Source organism: Heptranchias perlo, chromosome 19, assembly GCF_035084215.1.
Source record: "Heptranchias perlo isolate sHepPer1 chromosome 19, sHepPer1.hap1, whole genome shotgun sequence".
Classification (NCBI taxonomy): domain Eukaryota; kingdom Metazoa; phylum Chordata; class Chondrichthyes; order Hexanchiformes; family Hexanchidae; genus Heptranchias; species Heptranchias perlo.
In genome coordinates, this window is record NC_090343.1 from 50,491,314 (window position 1) to 50,519,250 (window position 27,937).

Here is a 27,937-nt window from a genome sequence, read left to right on the forward strand (position 1 = left end):
AGAGACTGTAACATCATTTAAAATGGAATTGGATAGGCATTTGAAAAGTTATAAGATAAAAGGATATGGGAAAAGGGCAGGGAAATGGGACTAGAGTAGTCAGCTCTGGTTGAAGTGTTTGCACTGGCAGAGGCCCCTGGGCCAAACCAGCTCCTTCTGTACTGTAATTCTATGATTCTAAGATCTGAGAATTTATTAATCTTGTGACTGATAGTATGATATTCCGAAGTGTATCCAACAGCAGAGCATCAGGAAATAAAATCATTCAACATCTATCTATCCATCTTTTTTCTATCTATCTATCTATTATCTAACTATTTATCTATTATCTATCTATCCATCTATTCATCTATCTATTATTTATCTATTATCTATCTATCTATTATTTATCTATCTATTATCTATCTATCTATTATCTATCTATCTATTATTTATCTATCTATCTATTATCTATCTATCTATTATCTATCTATCTATTATTTATCTATCTATTATCTATCTATTATCTATCTATCTATTATCTATCTATTATTTATCTATCTATTATCTATCTATCTATTATCTATCTATCTATTATTTATCTATCTATTATCTATCTATCTATTATCTATCTATTATCTATCTATCTATTATCTATCTATTATCTATCTATCTATTATCTATCTATCTATTATTTATCTATCTATTATCTATCTATCTATCTATCCATCTACCTTTACCATTCTAGTTATCCACCTATCTATCTCTATCACATTGTCCATCTAGCATTGTTTCTCTCTGTCTATTTATCCCTTTATCTATCTATAAATCTGTATCTCCATGTTTCTGACTCTCTAATCTAGTTCTCCATTTATTGCACTATTTATCTATATCTCTGTATAGAATCATCTGTGTATCTCAATCTCCATCTCTACTTTATTATCTCTCTGTGTTCCCTGCCAGCTCAATCTATCTAACTGTACATGTGTCTATCTGCTTATATTTGAACAAGACTGGCATTTATTGCCCATCCCTAGTTCCCTTCTGAAGGTGGTGCTGGGCCACCTTCTTTGTAGCAGTATGATGCAACTGAGTGGATTGCTAGGCCACTTCAGAAGGCTGTTAAGAGTGGACCACGTTGTTGTGGAACTGGAGTCACATGTAGGCCCAGACCAGGTAAGGGCGGCCGGTTTCCTTCCCTGAAGGACATCACTGAACCAGTTGGGTTTTTATGACAATCCAACAGCTTCATGGTCACTTTTACTGAGACCAGATTTTTATTTCCAGATGATTTTTAAAAACTGAATTCAAATTCTCAAATTGCCATGGTAGGATTTTGAATTTCCAGTGTTTGGATTATTAGTCCAGGCCTCTGGATTACTCGTAACATAACCACTACACTACAGTAGCCTAGGATTCCTTGAATCTGATAATTAGACACAAAGGGGAGAAGTGTTCAGTTTTGATGCTGCCAGTGCATGTCTGGAAGTTAAGTACCCCAAATTCAACAACAGCAACAACTTACATTTATATAGCGCCTTTAATGTAGAAAAACTTCCCAAGGTGCTTCACATATAAACGGACAAAAATTAATGGTTTTCCATCCATTCATTTTATTTCCCGATACGGGCTCCCAGCCTAAATGGAAAATATGGCCCAGAGTCTGAATGAAATGCTGATTTCAAACTCTGGGCACAAAACAAGAGAATGTCACAAACCTTGGTCAGTTACGTGAATCCTAAATTTACACTTGCTCCACTTAAAACACTTGAACAGAAAATCCTTTACCCTGCTTCCTTCCATAATGCAAAAATGGAACAGATGCGAGTCTGTTTCCAATACATTCTGCATCTCTAAAATGAAGATTTACAGCTGGCTATAGGGCGCAGTTCTACATTATGTTCTGTCTGTTAAATATCCTCCTGTGTTTCCTGTTTCTAGTGGAATACGACAAGGAGATTTTCCACCAGCGGCGACATCACAGAGAGTTCAGGTTTGACCTCTCGAAGATCCCGGAGGGGGAGGCCGTGACAGCAGCAGAGTTCCGAATCTATAAAGACTATACCAGGGAGCGCTTTGAAAATGAGACCTTCCAAATTACAATCTACCAGGTGCTAGAGGAGCACACAGAAAGGTGAGTGATGGAGCGGGGGGTGTGGCAGCACTGGTGTAGAGGTAGCTGGGAGAGTCTCACTGCACATCTGACTCCAGCGTGCGAACGCTGACCAGGGCATTCAGAGACCGTGTTTAATACCCCCTCAGAGGCATCATGACACATCACAGGAGGTGGCTTTGCTGCCTGCCGCTGGAGGCAAAGAGACACCAGAACTTGGAGTACCAAGTACAGTCCTGGTCTCCATATTATAAAAAGGATATAGAAGGCACTGGAGAAGGTGCAAAAAAGATTTACTAGGATGATACCAGAACTGAGAGGTTATAATTATCAGGAAACATTGAACAGGCTGGGGCTGTTTTCTCTAGAAAAGAGAAGGCTGAGGGGTGACCTGATTGAGGTCTTTCAAATTATGAAGGGGTTCAATAGGGTAGAGATAGAGAAGATGTTTCCACTTGTGGGGGTGTCCAAACTAGGGGCCATAAATATAAGATAGTCACTAATAAATCCAATAGGGAATTCAGGAGAAACTTCTTTACCCAGAGAGTGGTTAGAATGTGGATCTTGCTACCACATGGAATAGTTGAAGTGACTAGCATAGATGCATTTAAGAGGAAGCTAGATAAACACACGAGGGAGAAAAGAATAGAAGGGTATACAGATAGGGTTAGATGAAGTAGAGAGGGAGGAGGCTCGTGTGGAGTGTAAACACCGGCACGGACCCGTTGGGCCGAATGGCCTGTTTCTGTGCTGTACATTCTCTTTGTAAATTCTATGTAACGTAGAGGACCGATCGTCGGGAATGCCATTTGAGACTGGCAGTGGGTGGGCTGAGCTCTCAGCTTGCTTGTACAGGTATATGTGTGACTCCATTGCCATATTCACACTCCAGTCTCCAACAACCTCGCCCAGCCAGAATGGTAAGGCCACAAATGCAGTCACATGTGGGCACGCAATGGTTGTTCCCATAATATCAAATTCTATCCTCGGACAAAAACAGGTGAGATTTGGCACAGTTGCATTTCTTTAAATGTCCATTCTCAAGAAGTGGGTGTCGCTGACAAGGCCGGCATTTATTGCCCATCCCTAGTCACCCTGAGAAGGTGCTGGTGGTGATGGGTCTTCTTCTTGAACTGATGGTAGCGGTTTTGGTACAATTGAGTGGATTGCTGGACCCCATCAGAAGGCAGTTAGGAGTCAACCATGTTGGTTTGGGACTAGAGTCACATATAGACCCATCCGGGTAAGGACGGCCAGTTTCCTTCCCTAAAGGACATCAGTGAACCAGTTGAGATTTTACTACAATCTCACAGCTTCATGGTCACTTTTACTGATGTCAGCTTTTTATTTCCAAATTCTTTTTATATAACTGAATTTAAACATAATACAAGTGTGATATAAAATAGGAGAGTTTAACCTAGGCAGATCTAACATGTTTGCCCACCCCTGCAAAAAAACCAGGAATGATATTTAACATAACAATATCTGCACCAGCCTGAATTGGAGACATACTACAGGTATTACGGGATTATTGTTTTTAAAGCTTCAAGGATTATTCTCATAACAAGAACAGGGATCCAGGGATATCGCTGTTACCCTGGGCTTTGACATAAAGCCCCTGCCGTTGGAGGGCGGGGGGAGCACAGCTGGAGTTTTGTTCTTTGACGCTGTATTTTGGGCTGTGAGGTAAATGAGGCACAATAAAGGAATTCACATTTCATTCCCTTTGTAATATTTGTTTTTGATGGTTCTGCTTGTACCATTTCAGTTACCAATCACTGTATACTTATAGCACATATCGTTTGACCCATGTGGAATGCTTACATTTATCAGTACTAACCATCATTTGCCACTTGTCTGCCCGGCTGCAGCCGTGGCTCTTTAATGTAGAATCTACTGATTTACATGGTATGGCAGATTACACAGCATCAAACAACTCATTCAAAAATTGGCAACTTAACTTCTGGCTGCTGGACTATCCCTGATGGTTGGGGGAATTTCTGATTCTATGGATCATAAAAGCACTCTGATAATGTGGGACTAGTCATTTTTAGCAGAGATAAAGTACAGGGCAGCTGAGAGACCAGCTTGGCCACGTAGACTGACATGGGCATTCTCCGATATATCTGACTAGAGATTCCAACATGTGCTAAAATGACAAACACATGTTATGGGAGGGAGGAGAGCAGGGAGCAAATGCAGGATTGGGAGGAGAGGATGGGCCAAAGGCTTAGAGGTACAAAGTTAAACTTTGAATATAAGCACTTTTAAATATCAAAGGGTATCAGCCTTCGCTCAGTGGTAGCACTCTTGCCTCTGAGTCAGAAGTTGTGAGTTCAAGCCCCATCCCAGAGATTTGAGCACATAATCTATGCTAACGGTTCAGTGCAGTACCGAGGCCCCGTCTACCCTCTCAGGTGGGCACAACAAAATCCCACGATACTATCTGAATAAGAGCAAGGGAGTTCTCCCGGTGTCCTGTCAATACTTATCCCTCAACCAACATCACTAAAGCAGATCATCTGGTCATTTATCTCATTGTTGTTTGTGGGATCTTGCTGTGCGTAAATTGGCTGCTGCATTTCCCACATTACAACAGTGACTACACTTCAAACATATTTCATTGGCTGTGAAGCGCTTTGGGAGGCCCTGATGTCATGAAAAGGTGCTATATAAATGCAAATTCTTTCTTTCTTCTAATCTGTTGGTCTATGAAGCAGAGAGGTTGCCATAGGTGATCTGGTTTTAAAAAGGAAAGTGTTATCTTATCAGATTTTTCAATATTGGGAGATTTGTAAGAGACAGAGGATCGAGGTAACAATTCCAGGATTGATTTAGATCTGTTAGGTGGACAGGCGGCAAATTAAAATCAAGATAAATGTGAACTATTCCACAAAGGTCAAAAATTGTGTGTAATGAGTGTACAGTGAGTGGGATTGAACTGGCAGAAGCAGAATTAGAAAGAGAACTGAGTGGAATTGTTTCAATGTTCAGGCAATGTGATGAAGTAATATAAAAAATGAATAGAATGCTGGAAATATAGCCTGAACTGTAGAATACAGGGCAACAGAGGTTATGTACAATGCACCGGTCACACCTCACGGGAGTATCGTGTTCAACTCTGGTCAACGTGCGACAAAAAATATGTACATGTGACGGAAAAGTCACAGAAAAGAGCAACAAATAGTTCCAAATGCGAAGGGAGTGAACTATGAGGACAGGTTAGAGAATCTCAAACTGCAGTCTAGAGATAAGACAGAGCGGGGGAGGTGCTCATCATGGTGTCTAAAATATTATAGAATCATAGAATCATAGAAGTTTACAACATGGAAACAGGCCCTTCGGCCCATCATGTCCATGTCGCCCAGTTTATACCACTAAGCTAGTCCCAATTGCCTGCACTTGGCCCATATCCCTCTATACCCATCTTACCCATGTAACTGTCCAAATACTTTTTAAAAGACAAAATTGTACCCGCCTCTACTACTGCCTCTGGCAGCTCGTTCCAGACACTCACCACCCTTTGAGTGAAAAAATTGCCCCTCTGGACCCTTTTGTATCTCTCCCCTCGCACCTTAAATCTATGCCCCCTCGTTATAGACTCCCCTACCTTTGGGAAAAGATTTTGACTATCTACCTTATCTATGCCCCTCATTATTTTATAGACTTCTATAAGATCACCCCTAAACCTCCTACTCTCCAGGGAAAAAAGTCTCAGTCTATCCAACCTCTCCCTATAAGTCAAACCATCAAGTCCCGGTAGCATCCTAGTAAATCTTTTCTGCACTCTTTCTAGTTTAATAATATCCTTTCTATAATAGGGTGACCAGAACTGTACACAGTATTCCAAGTGTGGCCTTACTAATGTCTTGTACAACTTCAACAAGACATCCCAACTCCTGTATTCAATGTTCTGACCAATGAAACCAAGCATGCTGAATGCGTTCTTCACCACCCTATCCACCTGTGACTCCACTTTCAAGGAGCTATGAACCTGTACTCCTAGATCTCTTTGTTCTATAACTCTCCCCAACGCCCTACCATTAACGGAGTAGGTCGTGGCCCGATTCGATCTACCAAGATGCATCACCTCACATTTATCTAAATTATTTTACAACACCAAGTTATAGTCCAACGATTTTATTTTTAATCCCACAAGCTTTCGGGGGCTTTCCCCTTCCTCAGGCGGTGTGGAAATGACAATTTTGAATCCTTCGCATTTTAAGATCACAGAACAATGCCTGGTGATTACTGCCCATTGCCAAGGCAATCACAGTGAGCAGACAGAAAGGTGTCATCGAAAAGGCCACTGAATATACAACCCCCAAAAAAAAAAGAGAGAGAGAGACAGAACGAAGACAGTCAATGACCCGTTATATTAAAAACAGATAACATTTGTTCGCTGGTGGGGTTACGTGTAGTGTGACATGAACCCAAGATCCTGGTTGAGGCCGTCCTCATGGGTGCGGAACTTGGCTATTAATTTCTGCTCGACGATTTTGCATTGTCGTGTGTCTCGAAGGCCGCCTTGGAGTATGTTTACCCGAAGGTCGGTGGATGAATGTCCATGACTGCTGAAGTGTTCCCCGACAAGGAGAGAACCCTCCTGTTTGGCGATTGTTGCGCGGTGTCCGTTCATCCGTTGTCGCAGCGTCTGCATGGTCTCGCCAATGTACCATGCTCTGGGGCATCCTTTCCTGCAACGTATGAGGTAGACAACGTTGGCCGAGTCACAGGAGTATGAACCGTGCACCTGGTGGGTGGTGTCCTCTCGTGTGATGGTGGTATCTGTGTCGATGATCTGGCATGTCTTGCAGAGGTTACCGTGGCATCAAAACATCCTACGCACCTTCAAAACATCCTACGCACTCTCATCCCACGTACTCCCCGCGTGGGAGACTTCTACTGCCTCCCAAAGATACACAAAGCCAACACACCCGGACGTCCTATCGTATCAGGCAATGGAACCCTGTGTGAGAACCTCTCTGGATACATCGAGGGCATCCTGAAACCCATCGTGCAGGGAACCCCCAGCTTCTGTCGCAACACTACAGACTTTCTACAAAAACTCAGTACCCACGGACCTGTTGAACCAGGAACACTTCTCACCACGATGGACGTCTCGGCACTATACACCAGTATCCCCCACGATGATGGCATCACTGCGACAGCATCAATACTCAACACCAACAACAGCCAATCTCCAGACGCCATCCTACAACTCATCCGCTTCATCCTGGATCACAATGTCTTCACCTTCAATAACCAGTTCTTTACCCAAACACACGGAACAGCCATGGGGACCAAATTCGCACCCCAATATGCCAACATTTTCATGCACAAGTTCGAGCAGGACTTCTTCACTGCACAGGACCTCCAACCAACACTATACACCAGATACATCGACGACATTTTCTTTCTATGGACCCACGGTGAGGAATCACTAAAGAGACTACACGATAACATCAACAAGTTCCATCCCACCATCAAGCTCACCATGGACTACTCCTCAGAATCAGTTTCTTTCTTGGACACACGAATCTCCATCAAAGACGGGCACCTCAGCACCTCACTCTACCGCAAGCCCACGGACAATCTCACAAAGCTCCACTTTTCCAGCTTCCACCCTAACCACGTCAAAGAGGCCATCCCCTATGGACAGGCCCTGCGAATACACAGGGTCTGCTCAGACGAGGAGGAACGCGATGGACATCTACAGACGCTGAAAGACGCCCTGGTAAGAACGGGATATGATGCTCGACTCATCGATCGACAGTTCCGACGGGCCACAGCGAAAAATCGCGTAGACCTCCTCAGAAGACTAACACGGGACGCAACCAACAGAGTACCCTTCGTCGTCCAGTACTTCCCCGGAGCGGAGAAACTACGCCATGTTCTCCGCAGCCTTCAACATGTCATCAATGATGACGAACACCTCGCTATGGCCATCCCCACACCTCCACTACTCGCCTTTAAACAGCCACCCAACCTCAAACAGACCATCGTTCGCAGCAAATTACCCAGCTTTCAGGAGAACAGCGTCCACGACATCACACAACCCTACCACGGTAACCTCTGCAAGACATGCCAGATCATCGAGAGGACACCACCCACCAGGTGCACGCTTCATACTCCTGTGACTCGGCCAACGTTGTCTACCTCATACGTTGCAGGAAAGGATGCCCCAGAGCATGGTACATTGGCGAGACCATGCAGACGCTGCGACAACGGATGAACGGACACCGCGCAACAATCGCCAAACAGGAGGGTTCTCTCCCTGTCGGGGAACACTTCAGCAGTCATGGACATTCATCCACCGACCTTCGGGTAAACATACTCCAAGGCGGCCTTCGAGACACACGACAACGCAAAATCGTCGAGCAGAAATTAATAGCCAAGTTCCGCACCCATGAGGACGGCCTCAACCGGGATCTTGGGTTCATGTCACACTACACGTAACCCCACCAGCGAACAAATGTTATCTGTTTTTAATATAACGGGTCATTGACTGTCTTCGTTCTGTCTCTCTCTCTCTTTTTTTTTTGGGGGTTGTATATTCAGTGGCCTTTTAGATGACATCTTTCTGTCTGCTCACTGTGATTGCCTTGGCAATGGGCAGTAATCACCAGGCTTTGTTATGTGATCTTAAAATGCGAAGGATTCGAAATTGCCATTTCCACACCGCCTGAGGAAGGGGAAAGCCCCCGAAAGCTTGTGGGATTAAAAATAAAATCGTTGGACTATAACTTGGTGTTGTAAAATTGTTTACAATTGTTAACCCCAGTCCATCACCGGCATCTCCACATCTTATCTAAATTAAACTCCATCTGCCATTCATCGGCCCACTGGCCCAATTTATCAAGATCCCGTTGCAATCCTAGATAACCTTCTTCACTGTCCACAATGCCATCAATCTTGGTGTCATCTGCAAACTTACTAACCATGCCTCCTAAATTCTCATCCAAATCATTAATATAAATAACAAATAACAGCGGACCCAGCACCGATCCCTGAGGCACACCGCTGGTCACAGGCCTCCAGTTTGAAAAACAACCCTCTGCAACCACCCTCTGTCTTCTGTCGTCAATCCAATTTTGTATCCAATTGGCTACCTCACCTTGGATCCCGTGAGATTTAACCTTATGTAACAACCTACCATGCGGTACCTTGTCAAAGGCTTTGCTAAAGTCCATGTAGACCACGTCTACTGCACAGCCCTCATCTATCTTCTTGGTTACCCCTTCAAAAAACTCAATCAAATTTGTGAGACATGATTTTCCTCTCACAAAACCATGCTGACTGTTCCTAATCAGTCCCTGCCTCTCCAAATGCCTGTAGATCCTGTCTCTCAGAATACCCTCTAACAACTTACCCACTACAGATGTCAGGCTCACCGGTCTGTAGTTCCCAGGCTTTTCCCTGCCGCCCTTCTTAAACAAAGGCACAACATTTGCTACCCTCCAATTTTCAGGCACCTCACCTGTAGCTGTCGATGATTCAAATATCTCTGCTAGGGGACCCGCAATTTCCTCCCTAACCTCCCATAACGTCCTGGGATACATTTCATCAGGTCCCGGAGATTTATCTACCTTGATGCGCGTTAAGACTTCCAGCGCCTCCCTCTCTGTAATATGTACACTCCTCAAGACATCACTATTTATTTCCCCAAGTTCCCTAACATCCATGCCTTTCTCAACCGTAAATACCGATGTGAAATATTCCTTCAGGATCTCACCCATCTCTTGTGGTTCCGCACATAGATGACCTTGTTGATCCTTAAGAGGCCCTACTCTCTCCCTAGTTACTCTTTTGCCCTTTACGTATTTGTAGAAGCTCTTTGGATTCTCCTTTGCCTTATCTGCCAAAGCAATCTCATATCCCCTTTTTGCCCTCCTGATTTCTCTCTTAACTCTACTCCGGCAATCTCTATACTCTTCAAGGGATCCACTTGATCCCAGCTGTCTATGCATGTCATATGCCTCCTTCTTCTTTTTGACTAGGGCCTCAATCTCCCGAGTCATCCAAGGTTCCCTACTTCTACCAGCCTTGCCCTTCACTTTATAAGGAATGTGCTTACCCTGAACCCTGGTTAACACACTTTTGAAAACCTCCCACTTACCAGACGTCCCTTTGCCTGCCAACAGACTCTCCCAATCAACTTGTGAAAGTTCCTGTCTAATACCATCAAAATTGACCTTTCCCCAATTTAGAATTTTAACTTTTGGGCCAGACCTATCATTCTCCATAGCTATCTTAAAACTAATGGAATTATGATCACTGGTCCCAAAGTGATCCCTCACTAACACTTCTGTCACCTGCCCTTCCTTATTTCCCAAGAGGAGGTCAAGTTTTGCCCCCTCTCTAGTCGGGCCATCCACATACTGAATGAGAAATTCCTCCTGAATACACTCAACAAATTTCTCTCCATCCAAGCCCCTAATGCTATGTCTGTCCCATATTAAATGGGGTATCTAAGGGAAACCCAGAATATTATTTCAAATTAAGTCAGGAAAATAGGACAAGAGAGCATAAACTTAAAGTAGTGAAAAGTAAATTGAAATCAACATCATGATACTTAAAACTTATATACTATGGAGCTCTAGAACACTTTGGTTAATCACCAATCTTTACTTTGGCCATCACCAAAAATGTTGACATTGCCACCAAGGCTTTTAAACAATTGCCAATATGGCTATATAGTTTCCTCTCAAACCTATCTGTGTTATAACAGAAGGCTCACCTCTGAATATTTTATCATTAACTCAGGAGTCCTCCAGAGTTCTGCTCTCTTTCCTTCTTCACAAGCATCAGATTAGCCCAGTCTGTAGCACACTTGCCTTTTAAGTCAGAAGGTTGTAGGTTTAAGCACCACTCCAAAACTTCAGTATGTAATCTAGACTGATACTTCACCACAGTAGTGAGGGAGTGCTACATTGTTGGAAGTGCTGCATTGTCGTGTCCTCTTTCAGATAAGACACTAAACTGAAGTCCCACCTTGGATGTAAAATATTCCATAGTACTATTTGAAGAAGAGCAGGCGGTTCTCCCAGTGTCCCGGCCAATATTCTTCAAACCAACACCACCAAGAAAACACATTAACTGATGAGTCACCATACATTCTGCTTGTGGGATCTTGCTGTACACTCTCGGTTGCCATATTTGACTACGTAGCACTAATGACTGATCTTCAAAAATATTTCATTGGTTGTGAAGTGCTTCAGGACATCCTGAGGATGTGGTAAGGTTTTATATGAATGCATTTATTTTCTTACCTTCGTATCAATGACCTTCCCCATTCATCATCCACTCATTCACATTCTTCCTGATGATTCAACTCTACATTCGTCAACTTCCTTAAGATCACTCACCCTCAGTGCTCACGACTTCATTCAGAACTCACATCCTGAGTGTTCACAACCTCCAGCCCTCTCACAGTGCAATCACGGAAACACTACATCTAGATTTCCTCCATACCCTTCAATGGGGCAATGAAATATTGTTTCCATTCTTCAAAGACGCAATAGGACAGATTTCCCTCTTTGGACACCCTTTGGGTGCCTGATAGGTGCCATGTACCTGAGGTGAGCTGTGTCTATAAGAGGAGAGGACACTCTTATTCTCTCTCCCAGGCTGGTCTGGATGAATTCTAGGCACTGGCAGAGCCTTATGCTGAGATCAGGGGGACAGAAATACCAGTGCAGCTGCAGGAAAAAGGCCCTGAGGTCAGAGATCATCCGTGGGGGAAATTCCTAACATTAATGCTGCCCTTGCCTCCAATCCTCGAACTGACCACAGGGCCCTGCAGGTTCTCTGGTCCACAGGAAACTCCATACAAACCTTACAGCCATATTTCTTCAAATGCCCGTCTGCTGCAGCACCCAACAATCTGACAGAGCACAATGTGACAATGTCTTCATTGTTGTGGTGAAGATCTGAAGTAATCAGTTTCCACCCCTTTTTTCTCTCAGGGACTGAGCGAAAAGAACAATCAATGCTAGTTAGTTCACATTTCTCACAAATTTCTCACAAACAGCTACCAGGCTCACACTTTTAATGTTTCCATCTTCACCCTTCAGTGTTACCCTCACTAACTTCTCCAAATTCAAATGGCGCTCCCACATATCCTCCATTACTCATGGTCCCTCAAAAAAGTTGGTGTGCTCTTTCCTGTTAAACTTTTCTTTTCCGCTCAGCAGAGCATTCAATGAGAAGCACCTGTTCTAGACGGGTTTCCTTTATGTGTGTAAATGTCTTTGTGCAGAAACTGGAATAGCTCCATTGAAATGTTAACATATGCAGATTGACAGACTGTGATAAAGACAAGCCTACTCACTTTGAATGCTGAGACATTACAAAAATGTAAAACTCTAAGGGAAAATGGCAGATTCCCAGCATTTACCATCTCCCAATATGTAAGATCTGTCAAACTCTCAGACTGTTTGATTACTTCAAAGAAATGCTTGTGACATAAAGGACTTTCCATGGGACGAATAATGTCCTAGCAGCTCAGCTTTAGATGTGGGAGGAAATATGAATTCCAGGGAAAATCTTTTAACTCCTCTGGACCAGTAAAAAGCTTGTTGTCTAAGTAAGCAATCCCTCCCTTACTTCTAGCGGGTTGAATTTCCCAGAGTTTGTCCGTTGTAACTTCGGTTGAAGAGCACAGAAACCCCAGAAAATTAGCGTAAACAACATTTCTCTGGCCTCTGACCACTCTTTCTCTGTTGAAACCTTTCTTATCTTTCTCCATTTTATTGATACCATCATGGTCAGGGCTTCTCGGAACTTTTGTCTCTTGTTCTTTATAAACTGCAAATATACCGTCCAACATACTCTTCACCCACTCTATATCTCCACTATGCATGAAATCAAGGTTCATCCCAGAATCTCCGACTCTAACTTTCCCAAGTCCTCAAAACCAGATCTCTTTATTTCCCTCAGTCTTTCCTTCCTCCTACAACCTTCAGGCTTTTAAACCCAAACTTAGTGTCACCTAATCACCTAATGATTTACCTCATCTTCTCTTGTTCTGTCCTGCACCATAGGTGTTAGCTTCTAGATTTAAAAATGGGAAGAATTTACTGATAAATATTTGGAATAATCTACCCGACAGGGTAATAGACACCAAAACATTTGGGTAATTCGAAACACATTGGAAGTACGGACTTGCATTTATATAGCACCTTTCACAATCTCAGGTTGCCTCAAAGCACTTTACAGCCAATGAAGTATTTTTGAAGTGTAGTCACTGTTGTAAGAAACACACAGCCAATGTGCACAAAGCAAGGTCCCACAGGTTTAGTGGTGTTGGGTGAGGGATGAATATTGTCCAGGACACCAGGGAGAACTCCACTCCTCAAATAATGCCATGAGATCTTTCACATCCACCTGAGAGGGTGAATAAGACCTCAGTTTAACTTCTCATCCACAAAACCTCTGACAGTGCAGCACTTCCTCAGTACTACACTGGAGTTTCAGCCTAGGTTATGGGACTCAACTCTCTGGAGTGGGACTTCGAACCCACAACCTTCTAACTCAGAGGCAAAGAGGGCTACCACTGAGCCATGGCTGACACCATGAACATTGAGGTGTAAAAATTAGGATAAATGGGGGGATGAACTTTGTTAAGACAAGTGACCCTTTCTTCTCCTTGATTTTTTGCTTATAATATAAGTCAGTCAGCTTTCAACTGCAAAATCGAAATCTGAATTATGATTGAGCTGAGTTCCTTAGTTTAGTGAATAAAATCAGATACAGATGACAGTGATTAAGGGACCCAAATGTTGGCAAACCCTGCTGTGGTGCACTGTAGGTTATGTCGCTTTGATTATGGCATCTACACACACATTTCAATCAGACATCAAATGCTGAAGCTTTGGCACCAGGCCTTCCCATAGGTTACTAAAACCAACAGTGCTTTGTTTTTCTTGAAAGGCCCATTCATCAGTTGATGGTCAAAAAAATATATTTTTATTACCGAAGTGGGGACGATTCACTGTGCTGGCAGGTTGTGAACATTTTCCATTCAGTGCAGAACTTATTTTTAAGTGAATGGATTCTATTAAACTTCCACTCTGTGGTCACATCTGCATTACATTTTGAAAGATGATATTAGGCTGCCTTTGTTTTGATATCAATCCACAGAGACAAAGTATAATTTCAAAGTCTAAGTAACACTGGATTTTAAAATAATTCCGCTCCTGATTGTTATTCCTTCGAGTTGACTGCCATCTGCCCCTTTAACAGGAGGAGTCAACTGTACACGTAAGTAGCTTGAGAGATAGGCTCCGAAACATGGAGCTCATCACAAAGCATTACAGACCAACAGAACCTGCGTCATAAGACATAAGACCTAAGAAATAGGAGCAGGAGCAGGAACAGGCCGTAGGCCTCTCGAGCCTGCTCCGCCATTCATTAAGATCATGGCTGATCTTCGACCTCAACTCCACTTTCCTGCCTGATCCCCATATCCCTTGATTCCCCTCGGGTTCAAAAATCTATCGATCTCAGCCTTGAATATACTCAACAACTCAGCATCCACAGTCCTCTGGGGTAGAGAATTCCAAAGATTTCCACCCCTCTGGGTGAAGAAATTCCTCCTCATCTCAGTCTTAAATGGCCGACCGATTATCACCTAGTTCCAGACTCTCTAACCATGGGAAACATACTCTCAGCATCTACCGTGTCAAGCCCCCTCAGAATCTTATATGTTTCAGTGAGATCACGTCTCATTCTTCTAAACCCCAGAGAGTATAGGCCCATTCTACTCAACGAGGCAGAGAGGTACTGACCCACAGAGTGTAGGATGGAGAGGTATGGACTAACATAACCCACTGTAAAGAAGGATTGAACCATTGATCCCATCACAGAGAGGTATGGACCAACAGAACCTATCACGGAGAGATGTTAACATTGATCCATAGAGCCCATTACAAAGAAGTATAGACTAACAGTGATTCTGAGCAGAAGTACTGACCCATAAAGCCAGTGTCAGATAGTCATTTATCCAGGCAGCTCACCGCACAAAGATAAAGATCAAAAGAGCCTAACCACAGATTGACCCACAGAATCTATCACAGAGATGCACTGACTCACCAATTTCACAACAGTTAGGCACTGACTTATAACATGCTAGAACAAACAAATGCAGTTCACTGTGGCTCAATGATAGGTGTTTGGTTCAGTGTATATCAGGAACCATGTGTATATCAGGAACCATGTGTATATCAGGTACTGGGTGCATATCTGGAACCATGTGTATATCAGGAACCATGTGTATATCAGGTACTGGGTGTATATCAGTGCAATGAAGTACTTTTATGGGCATCCAGGGACACAGGGTACATTCAGGGCGCAAACAGCCAGTCTGTGAAGTGGAAACCAAAATCGGGGTCCTGCTAGCATCACAGCAGCCCTCAGGTAAGTGAAGGCCAGGGGGACGATAGGAAGCCGGGGTGGGGGGGGGGTCGGGAGCTGGGGGATAGGAGGTAGGAGGTTGGGGAGGGATAGGAGGTTGGGGGGAATTAAGAGGTCGGGGGAGATAGGAGGTCGGGGGGGAAATACAAGGTTGTGGGTGGGAGATAAGAGGTTGGGGGGGAACTAGGAGGTCAGGGGGAGGTGAGATAGGAGGCTGTGTGGGGGGGGGGGGGCATTGGAGGCCAGGTCTGGGGAGTGGCGGTGATCGGGTGGTACGAGCGGAAGCCTGTGTTTTTTAAATATGGGGTTGGGAGATACACTCTCAATGGGTATATCAGGTACAATGGGTATATCGGGTACAATGGGTATATCGGGTACAATGGGTATATCGGGTACAATGGGTATATCGGGTACAATCGGTATATCGGGTACAATGGGTATATCGGGTACAATGGGTATATCGGGTACAATGGGTATATCGGGTACAATGGGTATATCGGGTACAATCGGTATATCAGGTACAATGGATATATTGGGTACAATGGGTATATTGGGTACAATTGGTATATCAAGTACAATGGATATATTGGGTACAATGGGTATATCGGGTACAATGGGTATATCGGGTACAATGGGTATATTGGGTACAATGGGTATATCGGGTACAATGGGTATATCGGGTACAATGGATATATCGGGTACAATGGGTATATCGGGTGCAATGGGTATATCGGGTACAATGGGTATATCGGGTGCAATGGATATATCGGGTACAATGGGTATATCGGGTGCAATGGGTATATCGGGTGCAATGGATATATTGGGTACAATGGGTATATCGGGTGCAATGGGTATATCGGGTACAATGGGTATATCGGGTGCAATGGGTATATCGGGTGCAATGGGTATATCGGGTACAATGGGTATATTGGGTACAATGGATATATCGGGTACAATGGGTATATTGGGTACAATTGGTATATCAAGTACAATGGATATATTGGGTACAATGGGTATATTGGGTACAATTGGTATATCAAGTACAATGGATATATTGGGTACAATAGGTATATCGGGTACAATGGGTATATCGGGTGCAATGGGTATATCGGGTACAATGGATATATCTGGTACAATGGGTATATCGGGTGCAATGGATATATCGGGTACAATGGGTATATCGGGTGCAATGGGTATATCGGGTACAATGGGTATATTGGGTACAATGGGTATATTAGATAATTGTGTATATCAGGAACAATCCACAAATGAATGAACAATTGGTTGAGGCAGCCTTTTCTAGTACAGGTTATCAGATATTTATATAACATCCTTTTTCCCTTTTTTTCTTTCAGTGAGTCGGACTTGTTTCCCCTGGACTCCAGGACTATCTGGGCTGCAGAGGAAGGGTGGCTGGTATTCGATATTACAGCCACTAGTAATCATTGGGTGGTGAATCCAAACAATAACCTGGGCCTCCAGCTCTTTGTGCAGACGACTATCGGTAAGATTCAAATACTGATATTATTGGCTATCCTACCTTTGCCCTGTGGGAAAACGCTTAACCAGCAAGATCAGCAGGGCCTGTATCCACCTGTATACCAGTATCTCTCTCTCTCTGTACTTGTATCTTCCTGTATTCACACCTGTACCTATATTGGTATCTGAACCTGTGGGGGTAATTTTAATCTAACCTGCTCAGCGGGAAGTTGATCAGATTGAGTCATCAATCCATTTTACTTTCCATTGACTGCGGAGGAGAATAAAATCAGGTGTCCAATCCGATCCTCTCAGCTGCCCGCCGAGTGGGTTAGGTTAAAATTACCTCGTGTATCCATACCTGTACTTGGATCTAAACCTGTACCAATACCTGTACATGTACTTCTATCCACATGTGTTACTGTACCTGTGGCTGAGGTACAAAATGGATACAGTAAAGTAAAGCTACAGGTAGAAATACAGGCACTGGTACTTTGCACATTCAGAGATAGAGATACAGGTATAGGCACAGGTGCAGATACTGGTGCAGTTATGGATTCAAGCCTGTAAGTTAAGCTGTTTTGGTATCTGTATCTGTACCTGTATTTTCACCTGTTTTAAAATCTCTATCTGTATCTGCATCCATACCTGAATCTATGTCTGTATTATTATCTATATGCATGCTTACATCTACAGCTGTATCTCAATCTGTGCCTGCATTGGTACCTGTCAGTCTGTGCCATGTATCAATATTTCTACGTATAGCTATTTCTATAACTGTATTTCAATATGCCTGTACCACTATATGAATCGGTATCTGTGACTCTCCCTGTACTTGTATCAGTATTTGCACCTTTACCTGCAGTATCCGTACCTGTATCTCCAGCTGACTGATAGCTCTATATGTACCTCACCTCTACCTGAACCATTTATGTACTGGAGTTGTGTTTGGACCTGCATCACTACCTAAAAATCATGGACGGGCAAGTCCTTTCTCCAATTTAAAAGATCTTGTTTGGTTCTTGCCAAAAAGCTCTGCACTCTAGCCCAATTCCACCCCAATGCTCAGCTACTCACTCAGGCTTATCCTTGGTGTTCTTTTTGACCCTGAACTCTGCTTCAAACCCCACATCCTATCCATCATCAAAACCTTGTTCCAACCTTTGCAACATCACCCATATCTGCCCTTACCTCACCCCCAGTGCCACTGAAACCATCATCTGTAATCCCTCACCTCCAGACTCCTCTCTTACAACAATCTCCTCGATGCCCTGCCGAGCTCCATTCTACATAAACTGCAACTCTTCTAAAACTCCTGTGCGCATCCTATCCCACACTGAGCCCTCTTCTCCTATCACCCTTCCCTTCTCCTTGCCCACCTCCCTTGGCATCTTTCTCCACCCATCCCCCCACCCCCCAATGCGATGAATTCAAAATCTTTGTCCTTGTTTACGTCCCTTCCTGACCCTGTCCCTCCCAACCTCTACAATAGGGTTGCCAACCGTGGTTGGACATATTCCTGGAGGTTTCATCACATGACCTCCCACCTCCATCCGTCCCACCCAATCAAACAGCCTTTTTTCCATCTACAATATTTTTATAAATAATAAATGAAAGGGTTCAAAGAAAATTAAAAGAAAACATTTTTTTCAATTCTCCAATTATTTTTATCCTGGATTTTGCTCTCAACAGTGTCCAGGAGATTAATTTTTAATTCCTGGAAGCTCCAGGACAATCCTGGAGGGTTGGCATCCCTACTCTACAACCTTCTTCACTCCTATAAACCAGCACGCACCCTTCTCCCAACTCTGGCCTTCTTTGTACTTCCCCCTTTCTGCTTCATCTTCAGCCTTCAGCTGCCGTAACCACATACTCTGTGGAATTCTCTTCCCTAAACCCCTCCACTGGGCTACCTCTCTCCTATCCATTGATCACCGCTCCCAACTTCTCCCACCATTGTGAAATGTTTTGGGATGTTTTATTACATTAAAGGCACTTGTTAAATCTTGGAGTTTTTATGCTGGACATTTCCTTGAGCCCAGCGTCACTCCCTAAGTGGAATTTGCACACCAGTCTGCCTGCCTGATGTCCAGATTTTTTATTTGTTCTCAAGATGTGGGCAACACTTGCAAGGCCACATTTATTGCCCATCCCTTGTTGCCCTGAGAAGATGGAGGGCTTTTTACATGGCTTGCTGGGCCATTTTAGATAACATTAAGAGTCAATCACTTATACGCCAGACAGGGTAGCTTCCCTTCCTTGAAGCTTTCATAGAATCATACAATCTTACAGCACAGGAGGCCATTCAGCCCATCTTGCTTGTGCTGGCTCTTTGACAGAGCTATCTAATTAGTCCCACTGCCCTGCTCATTCCCCATAGCCCTGCAACTTTCTCCACTTCAAGTATTTATCCAATTCCCTTTTTGAAAGTTATTATTGAATCTGCTTCCACCGCCCTTTCAGGCAGCGCATTCCAGATCACAACAACTCTCTGCATAAAAAAAATTCTCCTCATCACACCTCTGGCTCTTTTGCTAATTAATTTAAACCTGTGTCCTTTGTTTAGTGACCCTTCAGCCAGTGGAAACAGTTTCTCCTTATTTACTCTATCAAAACCATTCATGATTTTGAACGCCTCTATTCCCTTTCACCTTCTCTGCTCTAAGGAGAACAACCCCAGCTTCTCCAGTCTCTCCACATAACTGAAGTCCCTCATCCCTGGCACCATTCTAGTAAATCTCTTCTGCACCCTCTCCAAGGCCTTAACATCCTTCTGAATGTGTGCTGCCCAGAATTGAACACAATACTCCAGCTGAGGCCTAACCAGTGATTTATAAAGGTTTAGCATAACTTCCTTGCTTTTGTACTCTTATGTGCTAACCCACAAAATTACCATATTTGTTGAATTTAATTTCTCAATTTACCATGTTGGGATTTGAACTCACAACCTCGAACTTGTCAGTACAGTACACGACTGTACCCATCTTAATGAGACTCAGGAATAAACGGAGAATCTTTGTTACTGTAGTCTGGCTTACTGAAATATATCACCATGTGACCTCCACGCCCTCAATAGCTGGATGAATACACACTCTATTGGCCTGATTTTAATCCTGCCGCCCAACGGGAATGGTGTGGGTGGGTAGTTAAAATGGCAGACGGGCGTTTCCCACTGCGTTTCTGGCGCATTGCTGCCTGCCGTTACTTTAACTACATCCAGTTTACAGTTTCAGGTCAGACACCTGCCACAGGCTGGCAGGGGCCTCATTAAATGTCAGGGGCCTATGACGCAATTAGGACCCCAGCGCAATTTTAACTCCCAATCGCACAGTGCCGAACCCGCTGGTGAAACCTGGCGGCAAGCAGTTGTGGGGCCAGGAGAGGCCCAGCAAGGTAGGTGATTTCATTGTTTTAAGGATTCATTGTTGGCCAGAAGAAGCAGGAATGTTCCTCCAGGCCCCACAAGGAAACCTTGGGCCTCCCCTGCCTAGGGCTTCCCTATCCATCTCCTGACTGCGATACCCTCTGGAGCCTCACTCTGGCCATCTCTACTTCCCCATCCCCTTCCCTCCCCTCCCCTTCCCCTCCTCTTCCCTCCCCTCGTCTCTCCCATCTCCTTGTTCCACCACTCTCTGCACCACTTTCCATCCCTCCTCTCTCCATTCATCTCCTCCGCTCCCTGATAAAAGCATAGAATCATAGATCATAGAAAGGTTACAGCACAGAAGGAGGCCATTCAGCCCATCGAGTCAGCCCCTGCTCTATGCAAGAGCAATCCAGCTATTCCCACTTCCCCGCCCTTTCCCCGTAGCCCTGCAATTTTTATCCTTTCAAGTACTTATTCGGTTCCCTTTTGAAGGCCATGATTGAATCTGCCTCCACCATCCCCTCGGGCAGTGCATTCCAGATCCTAACCACTCGCTGTGTAAAATAGTTTTTCCTCGTGTCACCTTTGGTTCTTTTGCCAATCACCTTAAATCTATGTCCTCTGGCTCTTGACCCTTCTGCCAATGGGAACAGTTTCTCTCTATCTACTCTGTCTAGTTCCTTCATGATTTTGAATACCTCTGTCAAATCTCCTCACAACCTTCTCTGTTCCAAACAGAACAATCCCAGCTTCTCCAGTCTATCCACGTAACTAAAGTCCCTCATCCCTGGAATCATTTTAGTAAATCTCTTCTGCACCCTCTCTAAGACCTTCACATCTTTCCTAAAATGCGGTGCCCAGAACTGGACACAATACTCCAGCTATGGACGAACCAGTATTTTATAAAAGTTCATCATGACTTCCTTACTTTTGTACTCTATGCCTTAATTTATAAAGCCCAGGATCCCGAATGCTTTTTTAACCGTTTTCTCAACCTGCCCTGCCACTTTCAACGATTTGTGTACATATACCCCCAGATCTCTCTGTTCCTGAACCCCTTTTAGAATTGTGCCCTCTAGTTTATATTGCCTCTCCGCATTCTTCCGACTGAAATGTATCATTTTGCATTTTGCTGTGTTAAATTTCATCTGCCACGTGTCCGCCCATTCAACCAGCCTGTCTATATCCTCTTGAAGTCTATCACTATCCTCCTCACTTCCAAGTTTTGTGTCATCTGCAAATTTGTTCCTCCCCTCTGCTCCCCATCCCCACTCTCCTCCATCCTGTCCCCTAAACCCACCCTTCCTGTACCCTGCTCCTCCCCCATCTCCCCTATTCTCCCCTCCTCTCCCTGTTCCCCATTTCTGTTCTCCAATCTGCTCCTCTTCCCACTCCATCTCCCATTTCTCCTCTCCACCCCTTTCCCACTTTCTCTCAACGTCTCATCCTGTTCCCCTGCCCTCCTCTTCCCCTCTCCCCTCTCCATTCCCCTCTCCCCCACCTCTTTCCCCCTCTCTCCTCCCACTTCCTTTTCCTTTCTCCTCCCTCTCTTTCCTTCCCTCCTCTACCTCTCTCCTCCCCTTGCTCTCTCCTATTTCCACCATTCTCCTCTCCCCTCCCGCATCTCCGCCACCCTCCACCCTTCCCTCCTCTCCTGTTCCCTCCTCTTCTCTCCCACCCATTCCTCTTTCCCTTCCCCCCTCTTCCCTTCGATACACCCTCCATTTTCCCCTCATCCTCCCTTCTCCCGGCCCCTCCACTCTTCCTCTTCCCCTTCTCCCACGCTGAGAACAAAATTGTTCACCACTATAACCCCTTCCTGAAGCCAAAATAATCTGCAGAACCTGAGGACAAAATAGGGTGCAGACGCCTCTCCTGCCTTCTGGAACAATCTCCCCCTTATTCCTTCTACTTCCTCTCCATTTCTCTATTGCCCCATGCACTCACTCTGCCCCTCTCTTCTCCTCCCTCTCTCCTCACCTCCACTCCCGGTTCTCCCCATTCTGAACAAGAGAATTAACTGATATAAATCCATGTTAATTATAGTTTTCCTTTTGCCAAAGCCAAAATGGGCAGGGTAGGAGCTGGGATCATGTCTTGGCCTCTGAGGTTTGCTTTGCCCGTAATGAAAACTGATTCAAACCATATTAACTTCAATAATTGACACTTCCTGAATCAGTCAATAATTCACACCTTTACATCCACTCCGTTCAATGATTAACACCTGAATCAGTCAAAAATGATCACCTCCTCATTCACTCAATAATAAACACCTCCTCATTCACTCAATAATAAACACCTCCTCATTCACTCAATAATAAACACCTCCTCATTCACTCAATAATAAACACCTCCTCATTCACTCAATAATAAACACCTCCTCATTCACTCAATAATAAACACCTCCTCATTCACTCAATAATAAACACCTCCTCATTCACTCAATAATAAACACCTCCTCATTCACTCAATAATAAACACCTCCACATTCACTCAATAATAAATACCTCCTCATTCACTCAATAATAAACACCTCCTCATTCACTGAATAATAAACACCTCCTCATTCACTCAATAATAAACACCTCCACATTCACTCAATAATAAACACCTCCTCATTCACTCAATAATAAACACCTCCTCATTCACTCAATAATGAACACCTCCACATTCACTCAATAATAAACACCTCCTCATTCACTCAATAATAAACACCTCCTCATTCACTCAATAATAAACACCTCCTCATTCACTCAGTAATAAACACCTCCTCATTCACTCAGTAATAAACACCTCCTGATTCACTCAATAATAAACACCTCCTCATTCACTCAATAATAAACACCTCCTCATTCACTCAGTAATAAACACCTCCTCATTCACTCAGTAATAAACACCTCCTCATTCACTCAATAATAAACACCTCCTCATTCACTCAGTAATAAACACCTCCTCATTCACTCAATAATAAACACCTCCTCATTCACTCAATAATAAACACCTCCTCATTCACTCAATAATAAACACCTCCTCATTCACTCAATAATAAACACCTCCTCATTCACTCAATAATAAACACCTCCACATTCACTCAATAATAAACACCTCCTCATTCACTCAATAATAAACACCTCCTCATTCACTCAATAATGAACACCTCCACATTCACTCAATAATAAACACCTCCTCATTCACTCAATAATAAACACCTCCTCATTCACTCAATAATAAACACCTCCACATTCACTCAATAATAAACACCTCCTCATTCACTCAATAATAAACACCTCCTCATTCACTCAATAATGAACACCTCCACATTCACTCAATAATAAACACCTCCTCATTCACTCAATAATAAACACCTCCACATTCACTCAATAATAAACACCTCCTCATTCACTCAATAATAAACACCTCCTCATTCACTGAATAATAAACACCTCCTCATTCACTCAATAATAAACACCTCCACATTCACTCAATAATAAACACCTCCTCATTCACTCAATAATAAACACCTCCTCATTCACTCAATAATGAACACCTCCACATTCACTCAATAATAAACACCTCCTCATTCACTCAACAATAAACACCTCCTGATTCACTCAATAATAAACACCTCCTGATTCACTCAATAATAAACACCTCCTCATTCACTCAATAATGAACACCTCCTCATTCACTCAATAATAAACACCTCCTGATTCACTCAATAATGAACACTTCCTGATTCACTCAATAATGAACACCTCCTCATTCACTCAATAATAAACACCTCCTCATTCACTCAATAATGAACACCTCCTCATTCACTCAATAATAAACACCTCCTGATTCACTCAATAATGAACACTTCCTGATTCACTCAATAATGAACACCTCCTCATTCACTCAATAATAAACACCTCCTGATTCACTCAATAATGAACACTTCCTGATTCACTCAATAATAAACACCTCCTCATTCACTCAATAATAAACACCTCCTCATTCACTCAACAATAAACACCTCCTGATTCACTCAATAATAAACACCTCCTGATTCACTCAATAATAAACACCTCCTCATTCACTCAATAATGAACACCTCCTCATTCACTCAATAATAAACACCTCCTGATTCACTCAATAATGAACACTTCCTGATTCACTCAATAATGAACACTTCCTGATTCACTCAATAATAAACACCTCCTCATTCACTCAATAATAAACACCTCCTCATTCACTCAATAATGCACACCTGATTCACTCAATAATAAACACCTCCTCATTCACTCAATAATAAACACCTCCTCATTCACTCAATAATAAACACCTCCTCATTCACTCAATAATAAACACCTCCTGATTCACTCAATAATAAACACCTCCTCATTCACTCAATAATAAACACCTCCTGATTCACTCAATAATAAACACCTCCTGATTCACTCAATAATAAACACCTCCTCATTCACTCAATAATAAACACCTCCTGATTCACTCAATAATGAACACTTCCTGATTCACTCAATAATAAACACCTCCTCATTCACTCAATAATAAACACCTCCTCATTCACTCAATAATGCACACCTAATTCACTCAATAATAAACACCTCCTCATTCACTCAATAATAAACACCTCCTGATTCACTCAATAATAAACACCTCCTGATTCACTCAATAATAAACACCTCCTGATTCACTCAATAATAAACACCTCCTCATTCACTCAGTAATAAAAACCTCCTCATTCACTCAATAATAAACACCTCCTGATTCACTCAATAATAAACACCTCCTGATTCACTCAATAATAAACACCTCCTGATTCACTCAATAATAAACACCTCCTGATTCACTCAATAATAAACACCTCCTCATTCACTCAGTAATAAAAACCTCCTCATTCACTCAATAATAAACATCTCCTCATTCACTCAATAATTAACTACTTTTGGTTCACTCAATAATAAACACCTCCCGAATCATCAATAACACTTTTACATCATCTTCAGTTAATAATTAACAGCACCACATCCGATTCGCTCTCTCCCCTATCTCACCATCCTCTTGCCCTCCCTTCCCATCTTCCCTCTTTTTCAGAAAGAATTTGTGCAGAGCTTTTCCTCAGGAACTTAAATGGATGGATAGAGTCCACAATCGAGTAGATGTACAATATGTGTGGTTGAAATTTGATGGGCTCAAAGACCTTTTCTTATTTCATGCTTTATTTTGTTCTTGATCCCACTCCCTCATCATTCTACATTTCAGATCTTTACATCAATTGTTTCTAATTCCCAGAGGCATCCCAGCAACATTCCATATTATCTGTCCACACGTAATGCCTTTACAATTGAACCCTAACAGGCTTTATTCCCACCGGTGTCTCACTTAACAGGGGTATTAACATGGCAAATCCCAAGGTGTTCTCACTGTATATAGGTAGCTAGAAATTCATAATGTGAATGACCTTTAACGTTTTATCTTTGAACTTCATTGCTGGGTCCCTCATTTCACTCCTAGCCTCAAAGGATAGTTGACTGTTGCTGTTCTCACTTGACAACTATTATTGGTTCTCAGCTAGCCATTGAGGTGAGAGAACTCATTAGACTGAGTACACCTCCTATTGGCTGATGTGCATTCATGATGGCCTTGGCAAACTCCAGCGGCCTGTCCCACAGATGGGAGGACAGTGTTAAAACACTAGAAATGGGGATATGTGAAGACATATGTCATGGTGAAAAAGCTCATTTTTAATATATTTGTTTTTAAAGGACAAAGTGTCAATCTCAAGACGGCAGGTCTGATAGGAAGACTTGGGCCTCAGAATAAACAACCCTTTATGGTGGCCTTTTTCAAAGCCACTGAGGTCCACATCCGCAGCGCACGGTCAGCGGGAGGGAAACAGAAGAACCAGAGTCGCTCCAGGTCTTCCAAGAGTCAGGAATCTTTAAGAGCAACCAGTCTAGCAGGTAGACACACACTCTGCTCACAGCTCTAATGTTACAATTCAGTTTTTACTTGCCCAGCCCAAAAGATATCATAGTGGTGCCATTTCACCTGTTAAACATCTGAATACAAAAAGAATCTGTGAACTGCAGTCTCAGAAAACCAGACAGCTTAGTGTAGTTAAGACCTTGATATTAGTTGGCGTGATGTTTGTGTTTTTAAGAGGTTTATGTTTAACATTTTGTGCAGGAAGCTGGCCAGGTTCAACATCTTCAGTCAATGGGCAAAAGCTGTGAGAATCCAGCCAAGATGGTGTCTGGACGTGTAACAACTCGGGTTCTGATCTGGAAGATCAAAACTCGGAAAATCTGAATAGCCTGACTGAAGTAGTTCAAGTCAGTCAACTCTTCACAAAATCCAACTGCGTTTTGAAGAATGTAAACTTCAAGGGAAAGCCCTTCAAATTGGATTTTTAGCTGCTGACAGCAAGATCAGGCACTAAACTTCGCCAGTGACAGAAATTCATTTTAAAATAAGTTCCTTTGATGTTTTAGAGGATTCAGGTTTTACATTGAATTGGCTAACACATAACACATAGAAATTGCCCCGACTCCCAATCCCCAATCACCTTCCTGACCCCCAGACCCCGATCACCATCCCGACGCCCGGACCCCAATCACCCTCCCGACCCCCGGACCCCGATCACCCTCCCACCCTCCCGGACCCCGATCACCATCCTGACCCCCGGACCCCAAACACCCTCCCACCCTCTCGGACCCCGATCACCATCCTGACCCCCGGACCCCAAACACCCTCCCACCCTCTCGGACCCCGATCACCCTCCCACCCTCCCGGACCCCGATCACCATCCTGACCCCCGGACCCCAAACACCCTCCCACCCTCTCGGACCCCGATCACCATCCTGACCCCCGGACCCCAAACACCCTCCCGGACCCCGATCACCCTCCCACCCTCTCGGACCCCGATCACCATCCTGACCCCCGGACCCCAAACACCCTCCCACCCTCTCGGACCCCGATCACCCTCCCACCCTTTCGGACCCCGATCACCCTCCCACCCTTTCGGACCCCGCTCACCCTCCTGACCCCCGGACCCCGATCACCCTCCCACTCTCCCGGACCCCGATCACCCTCCCACCCTCCCGGACCCCGATCACCATCCTGACCCCCGGACCCCGCTCACCATCCTGACCCCCGGACCCCGATCACCCTCCCACCCTCCCGGACCCCGCTCACCCTCCTGACCCCCGGACCCCGATCACCCTCCCACTCTCCCGGACCCCGATCACCCTCCCACCCTCCCGGACCCCGATCACCATCCTGACCCCCGGACCCCGATCACCCTCCCACTCTCCCGGACCCCGATCACCCTCCCACCCTCCCGGACCCCGATCACCCTCCCACTCTCCCGGACACTGATCACCATCCTGACCCCCGGACCCCAAACACCCTCCCGGACCCCGATCACCATCCCACCCTCCCGGACCCCGATCACCCTCCCACCCTCCCGGACCCCGATCACCCTCCTCCCGGACCCTGATCATGCCTCTCACCCTCCCGGACCCCGATCTCCCTCCCACCCTCCCGGACCCTGATCACCATCCTGATCCCCGGACCCC

At 44.1% G+C, this 27,937-nt stretch overlaps 1 protein-coding gene across 1 annotated transcript in view; it reads left to right on the plus strand.

The window, feature by feature from the left end:
- The window catches only part of bmp7b (bone morphogenetic protein 7b), a 151,274-nt gene that overhangs the window by 107,756 nt on the left and 15,581 nt on the right, over positions 1–27,937 (plus strand). Inside the window, exons 2-4 of the mRNA XM_068000732.1 lie at positions 1,921–2,113; positions 16,864–17,012; positions 26,123–26,320. Coding sequence (XP_067856833.1) covers positions 1,921–2,113; positions 16,864–17,012; positions 26,123–26,320 — 540 coding nt within the window. The remainder of the gene's footprint in view (positions 1–1,920; positions 2,114–16,863; positions 17,013–26,122; positions 26,321–27,937) is intronic.